Below are 19,569 nucleotides of genomic sequence, written 5' to 3'. Positions count from 1 at the left end.
ACCTGCTCTATTGCTCCTTTTTGCAGGAGGGAGATCACCTTTTGTGTTAGTAGCGCAGTATGTTCTTGAGACATAAGGCGGTGCCTGGGTGGAATGTTGGCGGGGGTAGATGTTAATTCTAGGCAATACCCTGACTGAATAATTTGTGTCACCCATCTGTCTGAGGTGATGGTCTCCCAGACGTGAAGGAAATGTTGTATTCTGCCCCCGACCGGAGTGGAATGGTCTGGAGGGAGCGGGGTAAAGTAATTGGGTAGTAGGTGTGGCAGAGCAGGCAGTATTTGTTTTGCCTCTGCCCTTATTATTATTGTTTCTGTATCCGCCTCTTTGATAACCCTTTGTGAAGGTAGATTGAGGAGGGGATTTGTAGGACGTGGATGCACTATCCGAGGAGTAGCCTCTGCCCGTGCCCCGAAAGGAAGAGCGGCAAAGGAGCGCCTGGGAGTAAGCGACTGCAGGGCTCCCATGGATTTCGCCGTGTCTATCTTTTTTCATCTTTGAGGGCTTCGTCTACTTTGGGGCCAAATAAATGATCTTGGTCGAATGGGTGGTTTAATATAGAGGCTTGTACCTCCGGTTTAAATCCTGAAACCCTGAGCTAGGCATGGCGATGAAGGACACTGGTATTTATGGCCCTGGAGGCTGTATCTGCTGCATCTAGGGCACAGCGTATCAAGGTATTAGTTATTGTTTTTCCCTCTTGAATCAGTTCATTAGCCCTAGTCTTGTACTTTTCAGGGAGATGGTGCAGAATGGTCTCTAGCTCATAATAATGCGCCGTGTCGTATCGGGCCAACAGTGCTTGCGTATTGGCAATACAGCATATATTGGCAGCTTGTGATGCAGTGCGCTTCCCTGACGCGTCTAGGAGCTTGGACTCTTTGTCAGGTGGGGGTGCTTCGCCTGACGCCTGAGAATTTGAGCGCTTCCTAGCTGTAGATACCACTAGGGAATCCAATGGTGCAGGGCCTTTAATGTAAGAAGGGTCTGTGGGGGCGGCTTTGTATTTCTTCTCTATACGAGGGTTTAGGACCCTGGCCCTGACTGGGTCTTTAAAAACCTCAGGGGCATGTTTAATTACGCCCTTTAACATAGGTAGAATGGCAGTAGACCTATGTGCATCGTCAAAGGTGTCTAGGAGAAAATCCTCCTCCACTGGGTCAGTATGTAACTCAACCCCGTGGTAGTGTGCCGCCCGTTGTAACAAATGGTGAAAACCCAAGGAATCTTCAGGTGGGGATGGCCTAGATGGGTAAAGGTCATCCTGTGGGACATCTGGGATGTCCGGATTGTTATAATCATCGCATGGGTCTGGAGATCCAGTAGGGGTGGGTCTTGTGGCACATCTGCTGGATCATAGTAAGGGTCCCCCAAATCGTCTGGGACAGGAGACAAGGTGGGGGGGAACGATGAGGTGGAGGGGGTGGAGGTGGAGAGGGTGGAGGAGGTGGGGAAGGCACCCTGAAAGGAGAGGTAGCAATGTCCTTTCTCTTTGGAGGTGGAGGTGGAGCTGGTTTGTCCAAGTGTCTCTTTTTTTAAGACAATGTCAAGTGTCCAGTTTTTGGATCCTTGGTGAGTGTCTTTTGCAGAGGATCCGGTGTGAAAAGTTCCTGCGACACTGGTTGTTCGGTCGGCGCCGAAGGTTTCGGGGCCGACGGCTTTTTAGGCTTATCGAAGCCGTGCTTCGTTGGAACCTCCGAAGAAGGCCTCGGCACGGGAGTGTCGGTGCGAGGGCCTGGTGATGTTTGGTCTGCGCCGGAGGAGCAGGTTTCGACACCAAAGACTTCGGTGTGGAGGTGGAGGACGATTATTTCTTCGGTGCCGAAGGGTGTTTCTCGGCACCGGTGGTCGGCTGGCTCGAGCCCGAGCTGCCGGAAGGCTTAATAGGCTTCTTTACTGGGCCCGAAGGTGGGGTGTGAGAAGCAGTGTCCTTGGTCTTGCCTAGGCCCGGAGGCGAAGGTGTGACCGAAGCCTTTTTCGATATCGGCGGGGGTATTGTACTCACGACCCGCTGCGCCGGGGTGATGTCCTCCACATCCGAGTCGTCGGCCTCGGAAGCCCTGACGAGGTAGTCGTCCTCCTGTTCGACATCCTGCTGTCCCGGAGCTTCGACGTCGTCCCCGAAGATGTCGACTGGAGTGGAGGTCGTGGAGTGCGCCATGTTGCGTCTAGCCCGTCGATCTTGAATGGTCTTTTTTGAGCGAAAAGACTTGCAGGCGGGACAGTCTCGGGCCTCGTGTTCTGGGGAGAGGCAGAGGTTGCACACCTCATGAAGATCGGTGTGGGGAAACTTCGACCCACATCGAGGTCACTTCTTGAAGGGAGTTCTTTCCATCAGCCAAGACCGGAGCCGGAATAGGCCCGAAGGCCGCCGTCGACGACCGGAATCGAAGAAGTGCCGAAGAGAAGATGAGTAAGATGATTTATTATCTGAAGAAGCTCGATGAGCGAGGATTTTTGCGTCGATCGTTGAACTGGGAAGTTCGGAACCGGAGCGCGAAGTATTACATCCGAGACCGATGGCGGAAAAAAACAATCGGAGAATGGAGCCGAAGCACATGCGCAATACGAACCAGAGGAGGAGTCACCGAACTCGTGACTTCCAAAGACTTTCCAAGAGGAAAAACAAACTGCAAACATCCGGGCCAAACACCAGATGGTGAGCTATGCACAGTGTATAATCTGCAGCTCATGCCTCGAACATCATGGTTCTCTTTTTTATTATACACACAATAGGAACATTATTCTTAATAGGTTAGCCAAAAAGTTGCATGCTAGTAGAGATTCATAGTCGGTCAACCTTAAACATTCCACGATGAAGAATCAAGATTTAGGTTTTGATTACATTTGCCACACTCACCCAGCACACTAACTTGCACGCCAGACAGGCGCCTTAGGGCAGTTGACGAAAGACATCCCTGCACCTCTCACTAGGGTCAGGGCCAACTCGGATATACTTACACACAACAGAAATTTTCCGGTTGAAAACCTTCGGGGCAGCAGTCTGGAGGAGAGAAGGGGTGGGGAAAACAATAAAAAGGAAGACCCCGCAGAGAGGGGAGAGACATTAATAACCATGAAGTGGCAAACAACAAACACGTGTTAGCAAAAAGAAAACATGAAAATGGCAAATCAAAAGAAAAAGGTCTATCATTGTAATGAAAATGTTTATACTGCTGGACAGTAACTTCTCTCGATAACCATGCTAGGGGAAGTAGGGCAGTGGGCCCATAAATGGTGTCAATGGCACAGTGTGAAAGAAAACTGTCAAGGCTTCTGGCACAGTTCCAAATGAGAGAACACAAAGCAGAAACATTAAGCTGAACTTGTGCAGGCAAAACATAAATCTACATTTTGTATGAGAATGAAATGGAATGGAAAAAGTGAGGAAGCCCTGGTAGAACAATTTTCCATTTTCTACACTAGATGATACAAAAGTAGACGGACGAAATTAGAGGTGAACACAGGTGTTGCAATATTAGGATTACATTGTGTTAGGAAGACCTTCATTTTGATTGGGTTTAACCTCAGAATATTAGGTGACGTCCAATACAGGACTACTCTGAAATCTTGGCTGGTGTTTGCCGACACAACAGCAGCTCCTTTCTTTAAAATGAAGATGAGTGGTGTGCTATCAACATACATAATTAATTTTACTCCTCATAAATGCAGTAAAGCTACAAAGAGGTGTTAATAGCAGGTCAGAGACTGACCGTCTTTTGGCAACACAAAACAAAGTGAGGAGAAAAGTGAAGAAAGCCACAGATCGTGTTTGCAATAGTAGAAGAGATTCCACGCAATGTAATGTGAAACCTTTCATACAATCCTTTCAGAGATTGAGAGGATGGCCAACAGCACATAATACAGCAAAAAAAAAAGGGGGGGGGATAAAAAAAAGTAAATGAAGATTGTAATTAAATCTTGAGGTTCTCAAGAACCATCATAGCAGTGCTCACGTCAGAGCATAAACACATAGGAAGGGGGCAAACATTTTCAAGTTCTACCGAAGTCTGGAGTTTGCTCATTTGAGGCAGCAAACTGAGTCATTTGGGATGAAATGCCAATTTATAGAACTGTGAGATTAATTTTATAGGCTGGATTTGCAGACTCATGTGCTCTACAGGTTAGCAGAAACAGCATAGCAGGATTTGGTCTGTATGTCTGATGTGACGTGGCACAGGTCTATAAAGGAAAATGGAGGGATGTAGTGAGACGTGGTGTTCTATACACTGCTGGACACTGACGGTGCAGTGGGCGAATTGGTGGTTCATGCTAAGTGGTAAAGCCTGAAATGCGGTATTCCCTAGGTTGGATGTGCAGCATAGGAGAACATTAGATTTTTGGTGCAGTGCAGGAGGGATGATTGCTATTTAGCTGTGTAGTGCAGAGGGAGGTGGAGTATAAGACAGTGTTGGTAGGTTGGTGAAGCACAAAGATACAGCATAGAATGCAGCTCAACGTGATTTTCTTATTCAATAACAAATAGTTTACCTGTCGGTGTAGTTTTGCAGCTTGAAGATCTTTCTGGATTCACTATGCTGTGCATTATTCCGCGATCTGGTGGTTGGGTCCGGATTCGTAGTCTTTCTTTTGGTTTTTTTGTGGTTTTTTTGTAGCCCAGGTGGGCGTCGACGTCCCACCATTTGGTGCACCTCTTGTGACGTCGTCGTGCTTCCTGCGGAAGTCCCACCTTTGGGGCGCCATCTTCGGGTTCTTTTTTTCCCCTTTTTTTTTTTTTTTAACCCTAGGCGTTCTCTTAATTTTCCTTTTTCAATTTCTTTTAGTATTCCAATTATTCTGTTCTTCCATGTCCCTCCACCTCTTCCTCCATCCTCATCTTCCTCCATCCTCATCTTCCTGGCGGAGGTGGGTGGGTTTGCTAGTGAATCCAGAAAGATCTTCAAGCTGCAAAACTACACCGACAGGTTAGAAACTATTAGTTTTGCAGCGTGAATCTTTCTGGATTCACTATGCTGTGCATAGACTTTGTAGCGGTTTGTTATCTTTGCGGCGGCTGGGTGGTAGATGAGTGTTGGCTGTTGAATATGTGTTGAAGCACCTTCTGTCCTACTTGTGCTTCCTTGTTCATCTGAACGTCCACGCAATAGTGCTTAGTGAACATGTGCACTGAAGCCCATGTTGCCGCCAGGCATATGTCCTGAATGGGTGTATTTGCCAGAAATGCAATAGTTGCTCCCTTCTGGAGTGGGCTCGTGGCCCCTCGGATAGCTCCTGCCCTGCTTGTTTGTGGCAGAATTGTATTGTCAGTACAATCCATCGTACAATGGTGGCTTTTGTCACGGGTCTACCCAGAAAACTAGTTGCAAAGGAGACAAAGAGCTGCTTGGTCTTCCTGTGCTCTTTGGTCCTCTCAATGTAGTGCATCACTGCCCTTCTAGCGTCCAGAGTGTGCAGTGCCCTTTCTGCGCTTGTCGTGGGGTTTTGAAAGAAACTCGGTATCTGAATTGTCTGGTTCATATGGAATGCCGACACCACCTTAGGCATGAAGTGTGGGTCCGTTCTTAGAACCACCCTGTCCTTGTGTAACTGGATGTAGGGCTCTTGCAGTGTCAGTGCTTGCAGCTCGCTCACTCTGCGCAGCGAGGTTATCGCTACCAGGAAGGCTGTTTTCATTGTCAGCATTTGCAGCGTGGCCTTGTGGATGGGTTCAAACGGCTCCTTCATAAGCTCGGTTAGGACCACGTTGAGGTTCCATGCCGGCGGCGGCATCCTCTTTGGAGGCGCAATATTTTCGCCCCTTCTAGGAATCTCTTTACTACCTGTGACGTAAAGAGACTTCCTCCTCTCTCCCCTCGTGTGTAAGCTACGATTGCCGCCAGGTGTACCCTTAGGGAGGATGAGCATAGATTACCTATTAATAGGTGTGTGAGATATCTAAGGACCGTTGACTCGGTTGTCATTTTATCCAGTATTTTATTTCTGCTGCACCATATTGTGAACCTTTTCCATTTCTCCCCATAGCATTTTCGTGTTGTAGGTCTCCTGGTCTCCTTGCCTCCCGTAGCACTTGCATAGTGCTTTGAGGTAGGTTCAGGTGCACAAACTCTAAGTCTTCAGGAGCCAAGCAGCCAGGCTGAGGTTCTATGGTTCTGGGTGCAGGACCTCTCCGTTATGCATGGAGAGCAGGTCCTTTCTTCTTGTGAATTTGTGAGGAGTGCCTTGTGCCATTTCCACTATCTGAGAGAACCAAGTTTGCCTTGCCCACTGTGGTGCCACTAGGATCAGTGTCATGTTGCTGGTCCTGCACTTGTCGAGCACCCTGTGTAACAGCGATATCGGTGGAAAAGCGTAGGCAAATGTCTTTGACCAACTTATCCATAGGGCATTCCCTTGCGATTGCTGTTCTGGTTGTCTGGATGCGAAGTTTTGGCATTTTGCATTCAGGTGTGTTGCAAACAGGTCTATTGTCGGTGTTCCCCACCTTTGGAATAGCCTCTGAGTTTCCTGTCCATTGAGCTCCCACTCGTGGGATGCCGATGTCTGTCTGCTGAGCCAGTCTGCCTCCACATTGTCCTTCCCTGGAAGGTGTATGGCCAGCAGGTCTATCTTGAGTGGGATGGCCCATCTCCAAATCTCCTGTGCCAGAGTTGAAAGGGGGAACGATTGTGTCCCTCCCTGCTTGTTGATATAGAACATGGTAGTGGTATTGTCTGTCTGTATCAACACTTTCTGGTTGTATAGCGGTTTCTGGAAGGCCTTCAGGGCTAGCAGGACAGTCTTCAATTCCAGGTAATTGATGTTTCTGACTGCATCTGCCGGAGTCCACAGACCCCTCACCCTGAGTTTGTTCATGTGTGCTCCCCATCCTATTTGTGATGCGTCCGTGGTAATGGTCACAGTTGGGATTGGTGGTTTCAAGGTCTTTCCTGTAGTTAAGTTCTCCCTGTTCCAACATGTTATCTCCTCTTGCACTGCGTGCGTAACAACCACTAGATCCTCCCAACTTCCGTTTGCTTGTGACCATTGCTGTTGCAGCCATTCTTGGAATGGTCTCATGTGAAGCCGTACATTGGGGACTAGGTGGATGCAGGACGCCATCATCCCCATGATCTTGCTCACTGTTCTCACTGTCAGAACTCGCCCCTTCTGGTAGAGACGCATCTCGTTCAGCAGGGCTATTGTTGTTCTGTCGCTGGGCATCACTGTTCCGTCTATGGTGTTGATTGCCGCCCCCAGGAAGATCTTCACCTGCTCTGGTTCTATCGATGACTTCCCCCAGTGTATCGAGAACCCCAGGTTTGTTAGTGTTCTTGTCACCCGTTCTGCGTGCTCCTCGCACTTTTCGCGAGGGTTTGCTTTGACTAGCCAGTCGTCTAGGTAAGGGTACACATGAATCCCTTCCCTTCGTAGGTACGCTGCTACTGCTGCAAGGCATTTTGTGAAGACCCTTGGGGTTGACTTTAGGCCGAATGCCAGAGTTGTAAACTGATAATTATCCTGGTTGATGCTGAACCTTAGCAGGTTTTTGTGTCGCCTGTTCATTGGGATGTGCAGGTAGGCGTCCTTGAGGTCCACGGTGGACATGAAGTCTCCGCCTCGTATTTGGGGTAGCACTTCTTGTAGTGATGTCATTTTGAATTTTTGCGTCTTTATGAATTTGTTTAGGAACCTTAGGTCCAGAACGGGTCTTAGGGATTCGTCCACCTTTGGTACAAGGAAGTAGTTTGAGTACACCCCCTTGTTCTTTCTCTGCTTGGCACTAGTTCTATGGCCTTCTTTTTTAGTAGTTGAAGTGTCTCCTCCCTGAGTTGAGCGTGCTCCTGACCAGAGCGCTGTCTTCTCTTTGGTTTCTTGTTTGGAGGCCTTTTCTCTAACTCTATGCAGTATCCGTGCTGTACGACGTTGAGAACCCATTTGTCTGAGGTTATTTCTTGCCATTGTTGAAGGTAGAGGCCCAGTCTTCCGCCTACCGGTGGTGCATGCTCGTAGGCGCTTGTTTTGTGTAACCCCCTTGGTGTTCTTACATTGCGCTTCACCCTTCGGGGTATGCTGTGGGTGAGCGCTCGTTTGTGTGTGTAGTCACTTAGATGAGGGTTGGTCTCCCCCTCTCCTCCTTTGGCCACGTCTGTTTCCTCTCCCTCGAAAGGACTGGCCTCGAGGCTGGTACTGCCAGTTCTGCTTCTGTTGTCCCTGCTGGCTGTGACTGTCACCCTGCTGCCCGTGCTGGAATGTCTGGTGCGACGTACCCTGCTGGCTTCCTCCCCTTCCGTAGGGTCTTCGATTTGGGGTGCCTCTTCGCATTCCTCTGAATTGCAGGGCTCCCATGGATCTTGCGGTCTCAATCTCCTTTTTCAGCTGGGTGAGATTCTCGTCCACCGTTTCCCCGAACAGCGTTTCACCGTTGAAAGGGGTGTTCAGTACGTTATTCTGGACTTCCTGCTTGAATCCAGAAATTGAGCCAAGCCTGCCTCCTTTCCGTGATCCCTATGGCCATCAGTCTGCTCGAAGTTTCCGCCCCGTCCAATGCAGTCTTGATGCATGAGTTGGCGATATTCTTCCCTTCCTCCACTAGATGGGAAGCTCTTTGACGGTACTCTTCTGGGATATGCTTTACTAGTTCCCCCCCATCTCATCCCAGTGCTGGTACTGGCGCCTGTTCAGTAGCGCGTTTGAGTTTGCCATGCGCCAGTGCATTGCGGCGTTTTTCTACCTTCCTTCCAGTGAGGTCCATCCTTCTGCTCTCCTTATCACGAGGTGGCCCCGAGGTCGCCGGCACATTGGCTCTTTTCCTGGCCGTGGAAGCAATGATGGAATCTGCCGTGACCGATCCCTTGATGTAAGGAGGATTATGTGAGGAGTGCTTGTACTTCTTTTCCGTTCTGGGTGTGATGGACCGGCATGTTCCCGGGTCCTTGAACGCCTCCTTCGCTTGGTTCATCATGCTTTGGAGCATGGGGAGGAACTGGCTCCTCGTCTGGATGGGGAGCAGAGTTTCGAGTAGAAAGTCTGCTTTCGGCTTCACCTCGTCCAATTTCACACCAAAGGCTGCTGCAGCACTTTTGACGACCAAGTTGTACGCCCCGATGTAGTCAGGCGGCGAAGGCCTCGAAGGATACGAGTCCACGGGCTCTTCGGGGTTTTCGGTGTCGATGTCCTGCCATTCCAGCTCCTGACTCGTCGACGGCGCCGAGCCGTAGAACGACTGCTGATCCTCATCATCACCTTCTCCCTCATAGTAGGTGCCTTCCTCCTCCTCTTCAGGACTTCGACTGCTCTTCGGCATCGAAATCCCCTTCTTCCTCGATCTCCACGACCTCCGAAGGAACCGTTGGGATTTTGAATTGTTTCATTCGTTCGTCGAACTCCTTCTTCCTCTGAAGGATGCTCTCCATCTCCACCTCGAGCCTTCTCTTTTTCTTCTCCATGCTTGAGATGTGCTCGGCGTCGACCGCAGGTCTCTTCGACTGAGCTTGCGTCGACGCGGTCTTGTCTTTCGTCGCCGAACGCCCCACCTCGTGGGTCTGCTTCGACGAACTCTGCCTCTCGGCGGTCTTCGGCACCTGGGAGTCCTTCTCGAAGGATCCGCTCGGCCTTTTGTCCTTTGAACCACTGGCGGACGTCAAAATCTTTGGCGCTGGTGTTTCCTTCGAGGACTTGGACTCATTTGGTCGAGAGCCACCATCCGATTCGGGGCCCTTTCGGTGGTTTTGTACTCTACGTGTCTCTTCTCGTCAGGCGTTTTCTTATCGGTCTCTGCGACCGTGAAGACATCAGGTCCCTCGGCGATGTTGTCTTCGACGGTTGATAGGCCCAGATCGTACAGCGACGGGGCCTTACCCTTGCCTTCCATGCTGAAGTTGGCTCTCCTCTGACGTTCTCTCACCCGGAGAGTCTTCGGCGCGAAGGCGGAACAGGCGTTGCAGTCCTTGCTCTCGTGGTCGAACAGCAGGCAAAGGTTGCAGACCGGGTGTTGGTCCTTCTACGCAAGCTTGTGGTGGCAGTTAGGGCAGAACTTAAATGGTGTCTTGTCCATTGCGCTCAGAGCCTCTGAGTGCGCATTTTCCTCTGTGCGTCGAAGAATTCGAGAATCCCCTCCTTAGTCGTCTCGGCTGTAATACCTTTCTCTCTGTAGTCTTCTAAAGGTTCTCCTTCGATGAAACTCGCGTATTTTCCTTCTTCCTTAGTCTAAAACACTGGAGCTTCTCGATGACGATCCAGACCCAACGGCGGAAAAAAGAATCTGAAGATGGCGCCCCAAAGTTGGGACTTCCGCAGGAAGCAAGACGTCACGAGAGGTGCACCAAATGGTGGAACGTAGACGCCCACCTGGGCTACAAAAAAAAAAAAAAAAAAGGACTACGAATCCGGACCCAACCACCAGATCGCGGAATAATGCACAGCATAGTGAATCCAGAAAGATTCACGCTGCAAAAATTTGAGTGCTGCTTTTGACAAGGATTATTTTGATTTACCAAAACGTAAGTTTCATAATAAGACATTTAAGCCTTTTCTCAACACAGCAAATGCTTCTGCTGGTAACACAATTGCATTCTCATCCCTAGGCCTCTCTCGGCAGTTTTCTAAACAGCCTCTGTGTTCAGCTTTAAAGGTAGAACACTTCAATTACTACTTGCCCATGGGCATTGGCAGACTGTTGTCCATCAGATGTACCAAAGCTTCTATCATATAGCTTCCTTATATATGGGGTGTTCCTATTAATATGGAGGTATGCCTACATCTGCCTATCCTGTGGATGTTCGTGCCACAGCAAGGAAAAATTTGAGTGCTTCAGAAGGATTTTGGGCTAATAGTTTACACGAACGGCTGTTTGATATTTTTTTTCCACGTTACTAGTCCTGTTAGTAGCATTTGCTTTTAAAAAGTGAACTAAAATTGTGTTCATCATAGGTTGTTGACTGAGAGGCTATTGGCGCTGTGTAAAAGGAGGCGATTGCTTATGGTAGTTAGCTATGGAAGTGAGACCCATACAATGGTTAAAGCAGGAGGCTGTGTTGTATAGCATACAAGAGGATCAGGTCTGCACGGTTATGGGAATGGTGCAGTGTGGAAGGACTTCCTCCATAGGTCGGTAGGCACTGGTCCCTATTGCATTCCTAAACTCAGTACAGACTTGTATTACCAATACTGCTAGACACAGCATGGTTACTGATTTACCACCCGAGATGGGACCCATACACATCAGTGCCCACAAAAAGATAATTCTATGTAATCTTTTACAGTACATTATATCCAACATATGTTTTAAGCAGTGTACAGCCATGCTACAACATCTCTACAGTTCTTCCATTTGACCCAGAACTGAAGTGTATGGCCCATATTGCAGTCCACTAATTTTCCCATCTCCAAAATGCTGCTATTCCTGCCTAAGGTATACCTTTCAGTCCTACTCCAAAACTACTGCTTCCATCCCTATTTCTACTTTTACACATTTGTCTTTGCTTGGCAACATTAAGCCATGAACAAAACATTCTTACATTCCGCCTAAATGCGTTCTCAACTATCCATAAAATGTACACAAAAAGCAAGTGAAAGCATGGGATTTTCTGGAGCAAACAGGGCAACCAAGATGTTGACATCCTGAGCTTCCGGCATACGACAGCACCCGGAGTTCATCAACCAACTTGCAATGACAGCACCCAAAGTAGAGTTTTAAGTATGAAGAGTCCACTGCTCCACCTATCGTAATTCAAAGTTCTTGCACAATAAAAGCAGAAGAGCCATGGTGAGTACAGTACAACGTTCTGGCCCTATCAAGATGCCTCAAGATTGTGTTAAGCCACTTGGAAAGATGACACTTTGAAGCTGTTGAAGACTTTTCCGCAGCTATAGTTAGACTGTACTTTATTTAGGGTATTTGTGTGAGGTCATCATAAAGTTCTGATGTGATCACTCCAACTATTGTAGAGGCAAGTCAAGACCAAGGTGAAATGCTTCCAGAAGATAGTAGTTATGCCGTTGCAGCTTTGTAAAGTGCCTGCCTCCATCTTCTCACTGGTTTGCAGGCTCCTCATTGTGTTCGAGCCATACTGAAGTTCTTTAATCTGAAGGAATCACAACGTCCGAAGGTGAGACGATCCTTGGTGTTCTTGTTCTAGCATAAAACACCTTAAAATTGTACTGCTGTCAAAGATTTTCAGACAAAGGAGTACTGGAATTGTCTGACAGCTGGCATCTTTAAATTGTTATCACCCTCCAAGGTCTAAAGTCCTGTAACTGAGATTCATGTGTGCAGGACCCCTTATCGCCTGGGTAAAGAAATATGCATTAGTCACAAGTTTGACTTGAACATGGGGTTGAGGGGTAAACGCATTATGGTGCAATATACAATCCATCTCAATGTTGTTCTTTCTTCTTCACTCCCATCATCTGTGAGCCTCCAGAAATTCCTCATGCAATCACAGCTTCATCATGCACATTTTTGGCTACTACAGGTCATGTACTCTCTAGTAACTTAAACTCATTTCAGTAATGCATGTTTTTTGCTGGCCCCCTTCTAAAGAAACGTTTTTAGGTCTCGCCTGACCCAGCGCATGCGCTAGTCTGGCGAGACTTCTTGAGAGGGCTCCAAAAAGTGCTACCAGGCCAGCCTAGAGCTACAGTGCAGGAGCGCGGGCGTCGCGCTTTACCGCGATTACCATCACTTTTGCGGCCGCACAGCCCCTTTACATAGCCAATAGGTCTCGCTTTTGGGACCTTATAAGTATTTAGTTATGCAACTGTTGCATGGCTAAACACTTATAAGGTCCCAAAGGCGAGACCTATTGGCTATGCCAATGCTTGTTAATCTTTCCATGCCTAAAATGTTCCTCCAGTGAGCTGTTGAGGTCAGGCTCTATTCAGCCTGTACATTCTCAGGACATGTCCTGTAGAGCTACATTGGCACTACGATGACATGGCTTTTAAAGTACCAATGGAGCAAAAACACTTCAAAACTCGGACAATACATTTTTTGCCCATTAGCATAGCCTTAAAAAAAAAAAAAAAAAAAAAAAAAAAAATTAAACCAACAAGGGATTAGGCTTTTACCAAATTGAGTTCTCCAATGATAAAAAGATTACCTGGCTGTAAAAGACAGAAAATGTTTCTTTAAATTTATTTTTTTAAAGTCAAACTGACTTACTTGGAAAGGCCTATATTGTGTATTTAAAAAACAATCCAGAGGGAGAAAAACATACAGTAAAAGACTTTAGCAGGCACCAGTTGGATAGCTCCAAAATATGACTACTACTCACTGAAGGAACACAGGAACCAACAGCTAAACACACTTACAAATAATACTGCTTATACTCATAATGATGTTCCGCTTAATTGTCTTGTGTGCGCAAATTAAACTCTCTCAAACAGAAAGAAAAATTTAAATAAGGTTTAAAAAGTACAAGAAAACATGACAAAGGTTCCAAGGTACACGGTCTCACACCTGATCGTCAAAGGCTGGCATTTCCCCCACTCACACCTCAGCGTGTGTGCTGTATCTAGGCAACCAGCTGGTCCAATCAGAAAGAGCCCTCACTGCTAGGTGGAGATGTGCGCTTTTGGACGATCTTTTTTCCTAATTCTTTTTTGGCGACAATATTTGTCAACGGTCACATGCTCAAGTCAGCGGTGGTTGTGCGTGCATGTGCTCTGACGGGGGGAGGGGTGGGAACAGTTCTTGCTTTCAATTTTCTTTGCCCCAGATGGCTTTATTGAAGGATCAAGTCCATAACCTGCGTAGGATGGGAAAACCAGGCCCAGATAGGCAGCAATGACTTCAACAGCAGCTGCCCTAGAGGCTGTGATAGTTTTTTCCAGGTACATGAAAAGGTTTTTCTTGGATGATAAGTGACATTTTAATAGGCAAAGACTGGTGATTTCCAATCAAAAAGACTTGTCAAGTTTTTGTTACCGCTGCTATCTTGAAATTTGTTTACTGTTCTTGCAGGACTAATACCCTCACAGAGGTTAACCTGTTCTGACCCACAGAGCAAAACGTAGATCTAGACTGTCACCACTGTAAAGTCCAAAGTCACAAACAAAGGTAATTATTTTACTTCATATAATTGCATTAAGAACCATCAGCAAACGGCAGCATGGATGTTGCAGTCTCCCATTCATGTTCGATGAGACAGCACACTGAAACTTGAGCTTAACAGAGTTGGTTGGTCTTGTTGGACCGCCTGCTGAACAGCGTGTAATTGTAGAGCACAGATTTAATGTCCACATGACGTTCACAAGCCTTATTCAAACTGTCTTTATGAATGCAGGAGATGTCATCCACGACCAATCAGGATTCAAAGAGCATGTGAAATAAAACTGCAGTAAATGTTGAAAAGCCACAGACTGAGAAGTCAAACTGAAAAAAGCTACTTTGATCAAATACATTCTGAGAAATGGGTCAGTGCAGGATTAAAGGAAAAGTTCATCTGGAAAGAGCCTGTGACCCAAGGTGTGCTCCGTGGACCAGGACAGGCAGCAGATCTTAAACAAATTCACCAATTGTCTGATTTTTATTTTGGTTTGTAACTTGCTTCCCATGAACGTGCCCCACACTATTATTCACGGTGCTTTATTTCTCTGAGTCAGAATCAAAGTTTTTCATAACAATGCGACAGGCAACAGCCTTTGTCTGTCCAGTCTCATTTGCCTTCAAGTTTTGTTTGAAAGTATCTTCTGTTTTTCAATTGTGAAATTAGTGCAATCTCATTGATGGTGTCACTGGAAGGACGAGGCACTTTGTTGATTTTTAGAGTTTGTGTGCCAGGCCAACATTCTCTTGCTCACTCTTTACTTATTTCCTCTGAGTATAAATGTAAGGCCGTCAAGACCACCCTCGGACCTTTGCAGTAAACTTGGCTCTGATTGGGCAGCTTGGACGAGTCATGGCGGCTGGCAATCCATGGTGCTGGGATGTTTTACGGACCTCTAACAGGAGGAACATTACACACATATTGCTTGGGGACAAGGTGGATTTGGGGTTATGAGAAAAGGAGGGGTATAAGGATGTGCACACACAACACAACAAATCACATCCTTTCTGGAATAAAAGATAATAAATACAGGCAAAGCTCTGCATAGTCACAAGTCTTCTGCTTCACAATCCCAAGGCTAGTCCTGCAAACGTATTGTGGCCTTTTGTATAATGTGGCTTAGAAGGAATATGCTACTTACCAGTATGCATCTGTTCTTGGCATGTAGAGCTGCAAAGTCACACACTGAGGATAAGATCGCCATCTGGTGTTGGGCTCGGATGATTGCAGGTTGTTGTTGTCTTCGGAGAAGTCTTTGGTCACGAGGTTGGTGACTCCTCCCCTGGACAACAGTGCGCATGGGCATCCACTCCATCGGCAGATTGTTTTTCGCCATGATGGGAAAAGATGGAGTATATAGAAAAGAAAGAAAGGATGTCCATGTGTAATGTCCAAGTAAGACGGATGCTGGAACAGATACAGGTCCCGGGGAGGCGGGCGGGCGTGTGTGACTCTGCAGCTCTACATGCCAAGAACAGATGCATACTGGTAAGTAGCATATTCCGTTCGAGGCATATGAGCTGCAGATCACACACTGAGGATAGATTATACAGCAGTGCTCCCCTTAGCGGTGGTCGCCTGTATCCGTTGCAGCAGTTTGAAATAAAGTTTTTAGGACAGCCTGGCCCACGGAGGCCTGTTTGGCCTGCACGTCAACACAATAGTGTTTAGTGAAGGTATGCGTGGTAGACCATGTGGCTGCCTTGCAAATGTCTTCTAAGGGAATATTGCCTAAGAAGGCCATAGAAGCCCCTATTTTACGCGTGGAGTGCGCCCTAGGGGGAACTGTGAGTGTACGTTTAGCCTTGAGGTAGCATATTTGGATGCATTTAACTATCCACCTGGCTATTCCTGATTTGGAGATCGGGTTGCCTTTGTGTGGTGGCGCGAAAGCAACAAAGAGTTGTTTTGTCTTTCGAAAAGGTTTTGTTCTGTCGATGTAATAAAGCAATGCTCTTTTAACATCTAAGGTATGTAGGGCCCTTTCAGCTACCGAGTCTGGATTTGGGAAAAAGACCGGTAGTTCTACTGATTGGTTAAGGTGGAAAGGGGAAATCACTTTTGGAAGAAATTTAGGGTTTGTCCTAAGAACCACTTTGTTACGGTGTAGTTGTAAGAAAGGTTCTTCAAGTGTAAGGGCTTGTATTTCACTTACTCTGCGCAGGGAAGTGATTGCGATAAGGAAGGCTACCTTCCATGTTAGGAATTGCAATTCACATTTGTGCATAGGTTCAAATGGGGGGCCCATGAGTCTTGTTAGAACCACATTGAGATTCCACACTGGGGCAGGTGGCAATCTTGGGGGAAGAATCCTTTTGAGACCTTCCATAAACGCTTTGATGGCTGGTACCTTAAAAAGGGACAGGTGTTGCCTATTTTGCAAGTAGGCTGCCAAGGCTGCTAGGTGTAATCGTATAGAGGAATACGCTAGATTGCATCTTTGCAAGTGTAGTAGATAGCAAATGATGTTTTGGATGGAAGCATCCAATGGATGTATGTCATTATTAGCGCAGTAGATGGCAAATCGTTTCCATTTAGCGGCATAACACGCTCTAGTAGTAGGGCGTCTGGCTTCTTTTATGATATTCATACAGTCTGGAGGGAGATTGAGGTAACCGAACTCTAAGACCTCAGGAGCCAGATCGCTAGGTTCAGTGTTTGAGGATCTGGGTGTCTGATTTCTCCATGGTTCTGGGTTAACAGATCCGGGGAGAGGTGTAGCTTTTGATGTGGAACTAAAGATAGTTCCAGAAGTGTGGTGAACCATGGTTGACGTGCCCAAGTGGGAGCCACTAGTATTAGTGTTAGTGACTGTTGTTTCAGTTTGCGTACCACAAATGGAACTAGTGGGAGAGGCGGAAAGGCGTACGCAAATCTGCCTGACCAGTTCATCCATAGGGCATTGCCCTTCGACTGTGGGTGTGGAAACCTGGCGGCGAAGGTTGGGCATTTTGTGTTTTCGGGAGTGGCGAACAGGTCTATGTCTGGTTGTCCCCACTTTTGGAAGAAGGGGAGTAGAACCTTGGGGTGTAGTTCCCATTCGTGGATCTGTTGTGTGTGGCGACTTAGGAGGTCGGCCACTTGGTTGTGGATCCCTGGGAGATGTTCTGCTAACAGGTAGATGTTTTGGGGAATTGCCCATCTCCAGATTTGCTGTGCCAGTTGGGACAGTTGGAGAGAGTGTGTCCCTCCCTGTTTCTGTATATAATACATTGTCGTCATGTTGTCTGTGCGTATGAGGACAGTTTTGTTCTTTAGGTGAATTTGAAAGGATTTTAGTGCTAGGAACACTGCTAAGAGTTCCAGGTGGTTGATGTGGAGCAGTTTTTGTTGACTGGTCCATCTGCCCTGAGTGGTATGGTGAAGGAGGTGGGCTCCCCACCCCGTGAGAGATGCGTCTGTAGTTAGCACAACTTGTGGAAGAGGCTCTAAGAACGGTCTCCCTTTGGACAGGTTGATGGTGTTCCACCATTTCAGTGATCGAAGTGAGCGACTGTCCACCAACACCAGATCGGTAAGTTGTCCGTGAGCTTGGTTCCACTGTTGTGCTAAGCATTCTTGTAAGGGACGCATTTGAAGTCGTGCGTGTGGGACTATGGAGATGCACGACGCCATCATGCCTAGGAGCTGCATGAAGACTCTTGCTGGAAGAGATGGATGAGTTTGAAATTGAGAGATGAGATTTTGTATACTGGCTATCCTGGCTGTGCTGGGATAGGCAATGGCTTTGGATGTATCTATGGTTGCTCCTAGATACTGATGTAAGTGGGAAGGTTGTAGGTGGGATTTGGGGTAGTTGATAGTGAATCCCAAATCGTGGAGAGTTTGAATCGTGCGATGAGTGTGGAGAACGCATTTTTGGTATGTATTGGCTTTTATGAGCCAATCGTCCAGATAGGGGAAGACATGGATCTGTTGTCTTCTGAGATGCGCTGCCACGACTGCTAGGCACTTGGTGAACACTCTGGGTGCTGTTGTTACTCCGAATGGGAGAACTGTAAATTGATAGTGTTGCCCATCTACCACAAATCGTAGATATTTTCTGTGAGCGGGATGCATAGGGATGTGAAAGTATGCGTCCTTGAGGTCCAATGTGGCGAGGAAGTCTCCCTGTTGTAAAAGTGGGAGGACTTGTTGGAGAGTGGTCATGTGAAAATGATCCGAATGTATATACTGGTTTAGTAGTCTGAGATCCAGTATGGGCCTTAGTGTTTTGTCCTTTTTGGGAATGAGGAAGTATAGAGAATATACCCCTTTTCCCTGATGTTGAAGGGGGACTGGTTCTATCGCATGTTTTTGTAACAGGGATTGAACTTCTTGTTTGAGGAGAGAGAGATGATGCGAGGACATTGGACGTTGTTTGGGCGGTATGTTTGGGGGGGATTGTATGAGTTCGAGGCAGTAGCCAGACTGGATAATTTGTCTTACCCACCTGTCTGTGGTGATGGAAGTCCAGACAGGCAGGAATTGTTGGAGTCGCCCCCCGACCGGAGTGGAATGGTCTGGGGGGAGTGGTGGCAAGTCACTGTTTGGTGGCTGGTGAGGTGCGGGTGTTGTTGTTGTTGCCCCGTCCTCGACCTTTGTTATTGTTTCCCCTATAACCTCCCCGGAAGTAACCTCTGTTAGGGGATGTTTGTCCAGAATTTTTAAAGGTGGACGTGGTCTCAGTTGATGTGTTTTTGGAGCCTCCTCTATAAAAGGAGCGACGAAAGGAACCCCGGTTTTGATGAGACTGCAGTGCTCCCATAGACTTGGCAGTTTCATTATCCTTTTTCATTTTTTCTAATGCAGTATCCACTGCAGGGCCAAATAGCTGCTCTTGGTTGAAAGGTTGAGCTAGAATTGCGGTTTGAACCTCCGGTTTAAAACCGGAAATACGGAGCCAGGCATGTCGTCTGAGTAAGACGCCAGTATTGACCGCTCTAGAAGCAGTATCCGCTGCATCTAAGGCGCATTTAATGGAGGCATTAGATATTAATTTGCCTTCTTGGATGAGGTCAGAGGCCTGGGACTTAAAAGGTTCAGGCAGATGTTGCATAAGGTCCTCAAGTTGGTCATAATGCGCTCTATCATACCTGGCTAACAGGGCCTGGGTATTCGCAATACGCCAATGGTTAGCCGCCTGCGCGGCGACCCGTTTGCCCGAGGCTTCTAAAAGCTTAGACTCCTTGTCTGGGGGAGGCGTTTCTCCAGTTGTCTGTGAGTTAGCGCGCTTCCTGGCATTTGATACGACTAGGGAGTCTAAAGGGAGCTGGGCCTTAATGTATGCAGGGTCTTGCGGGGCTGGTCGGTACTTTTTTTCGATGCGTGGGTTGAGAACCCTAGCTCGAACAGGGTCTTTAAAGACTTCAGTAGCATGCTTTATGACCCCTTTGATCATGGGCAGTATGTGAACAGTCTTTTGTGACTGCTCAAAGGTATCAAGGAGGAAGTCCTCTTCAATGGCGTCTGTGTGCATAGTAACGCCGTGGAATGTTGCTGCCCTATTTATAAGTTGGCCGTACCCTAGGTGGTCATCAGGAGGGGAGGGCTTGGAAGGGTAGGTAGTGGGGTCAGGCATGTCAGGTATAGGATAAGACCA

General features: G+C 47.4%; 1 protein-coding gene and 1 long non-coding RNA gene across 7 annotated transcripts in view; both read right to left on the bottom strand.

Annotated features, from left to right (window-relative positions):
• LOC146870713 (apoptotic chromatin condensation inducer in the nucleus-like) overlaps positions 1-19,569 on the bottom strand; it is an 851,523-nt gene that overhangs the window by 675,024 nt on the left and 156,930 nt on the right. For 5 of the 6 annotated variants that reach the window (XM_085646186.1, XM_085646194.1, XM_085646198.1 and 2 more), the window contains exon 3: positions 2,962-3,004. In XM_085646186.1, coding sequence (XP_085502312.1) covers positions 2,962-3,004 — 43 coding nt within the window. Of the gene's footprint in view, positions 1-2,961; positions 3,005-13,399; positions 14,884-19,569 lie in introns of all 6 variants that reach the window. The other variant, XM_085646200.1, reaches the window with a different exon arrangement.
• On the bottom strand, positions 4,775-12,973 carry LOC146870714 (uncharacterized). The gene is made up of 2 exons (XR_014979031.1): positions 10,386-12,973; positions 4,775-4,905 (listed from the first exon to the last, which is right to left on the bottom strand). It is a non-coding gene; the product is annotated as an uncharacterized LOC146870714 (long non-coding RNA).

This window comes from Triturus cristatus, chromosome 1_1 (genome assembly GCF_964204655.1).
Source record: "Triturus cristatus chromosome 1_1, aTriCri1.1, whole genome shotgun sequence".
NCBI classification, from domain to species: Eukaryota; Metazoa; Chordata; class Amphibia; order Caudata; family Salamandridae; genus Triturus; species Triturus cristatus.
The sequence above is the reverse complement of the archived record's forward strand: the minus strand, read 5'-3'. Positions and strand labels throughout refer to the sequence as shown.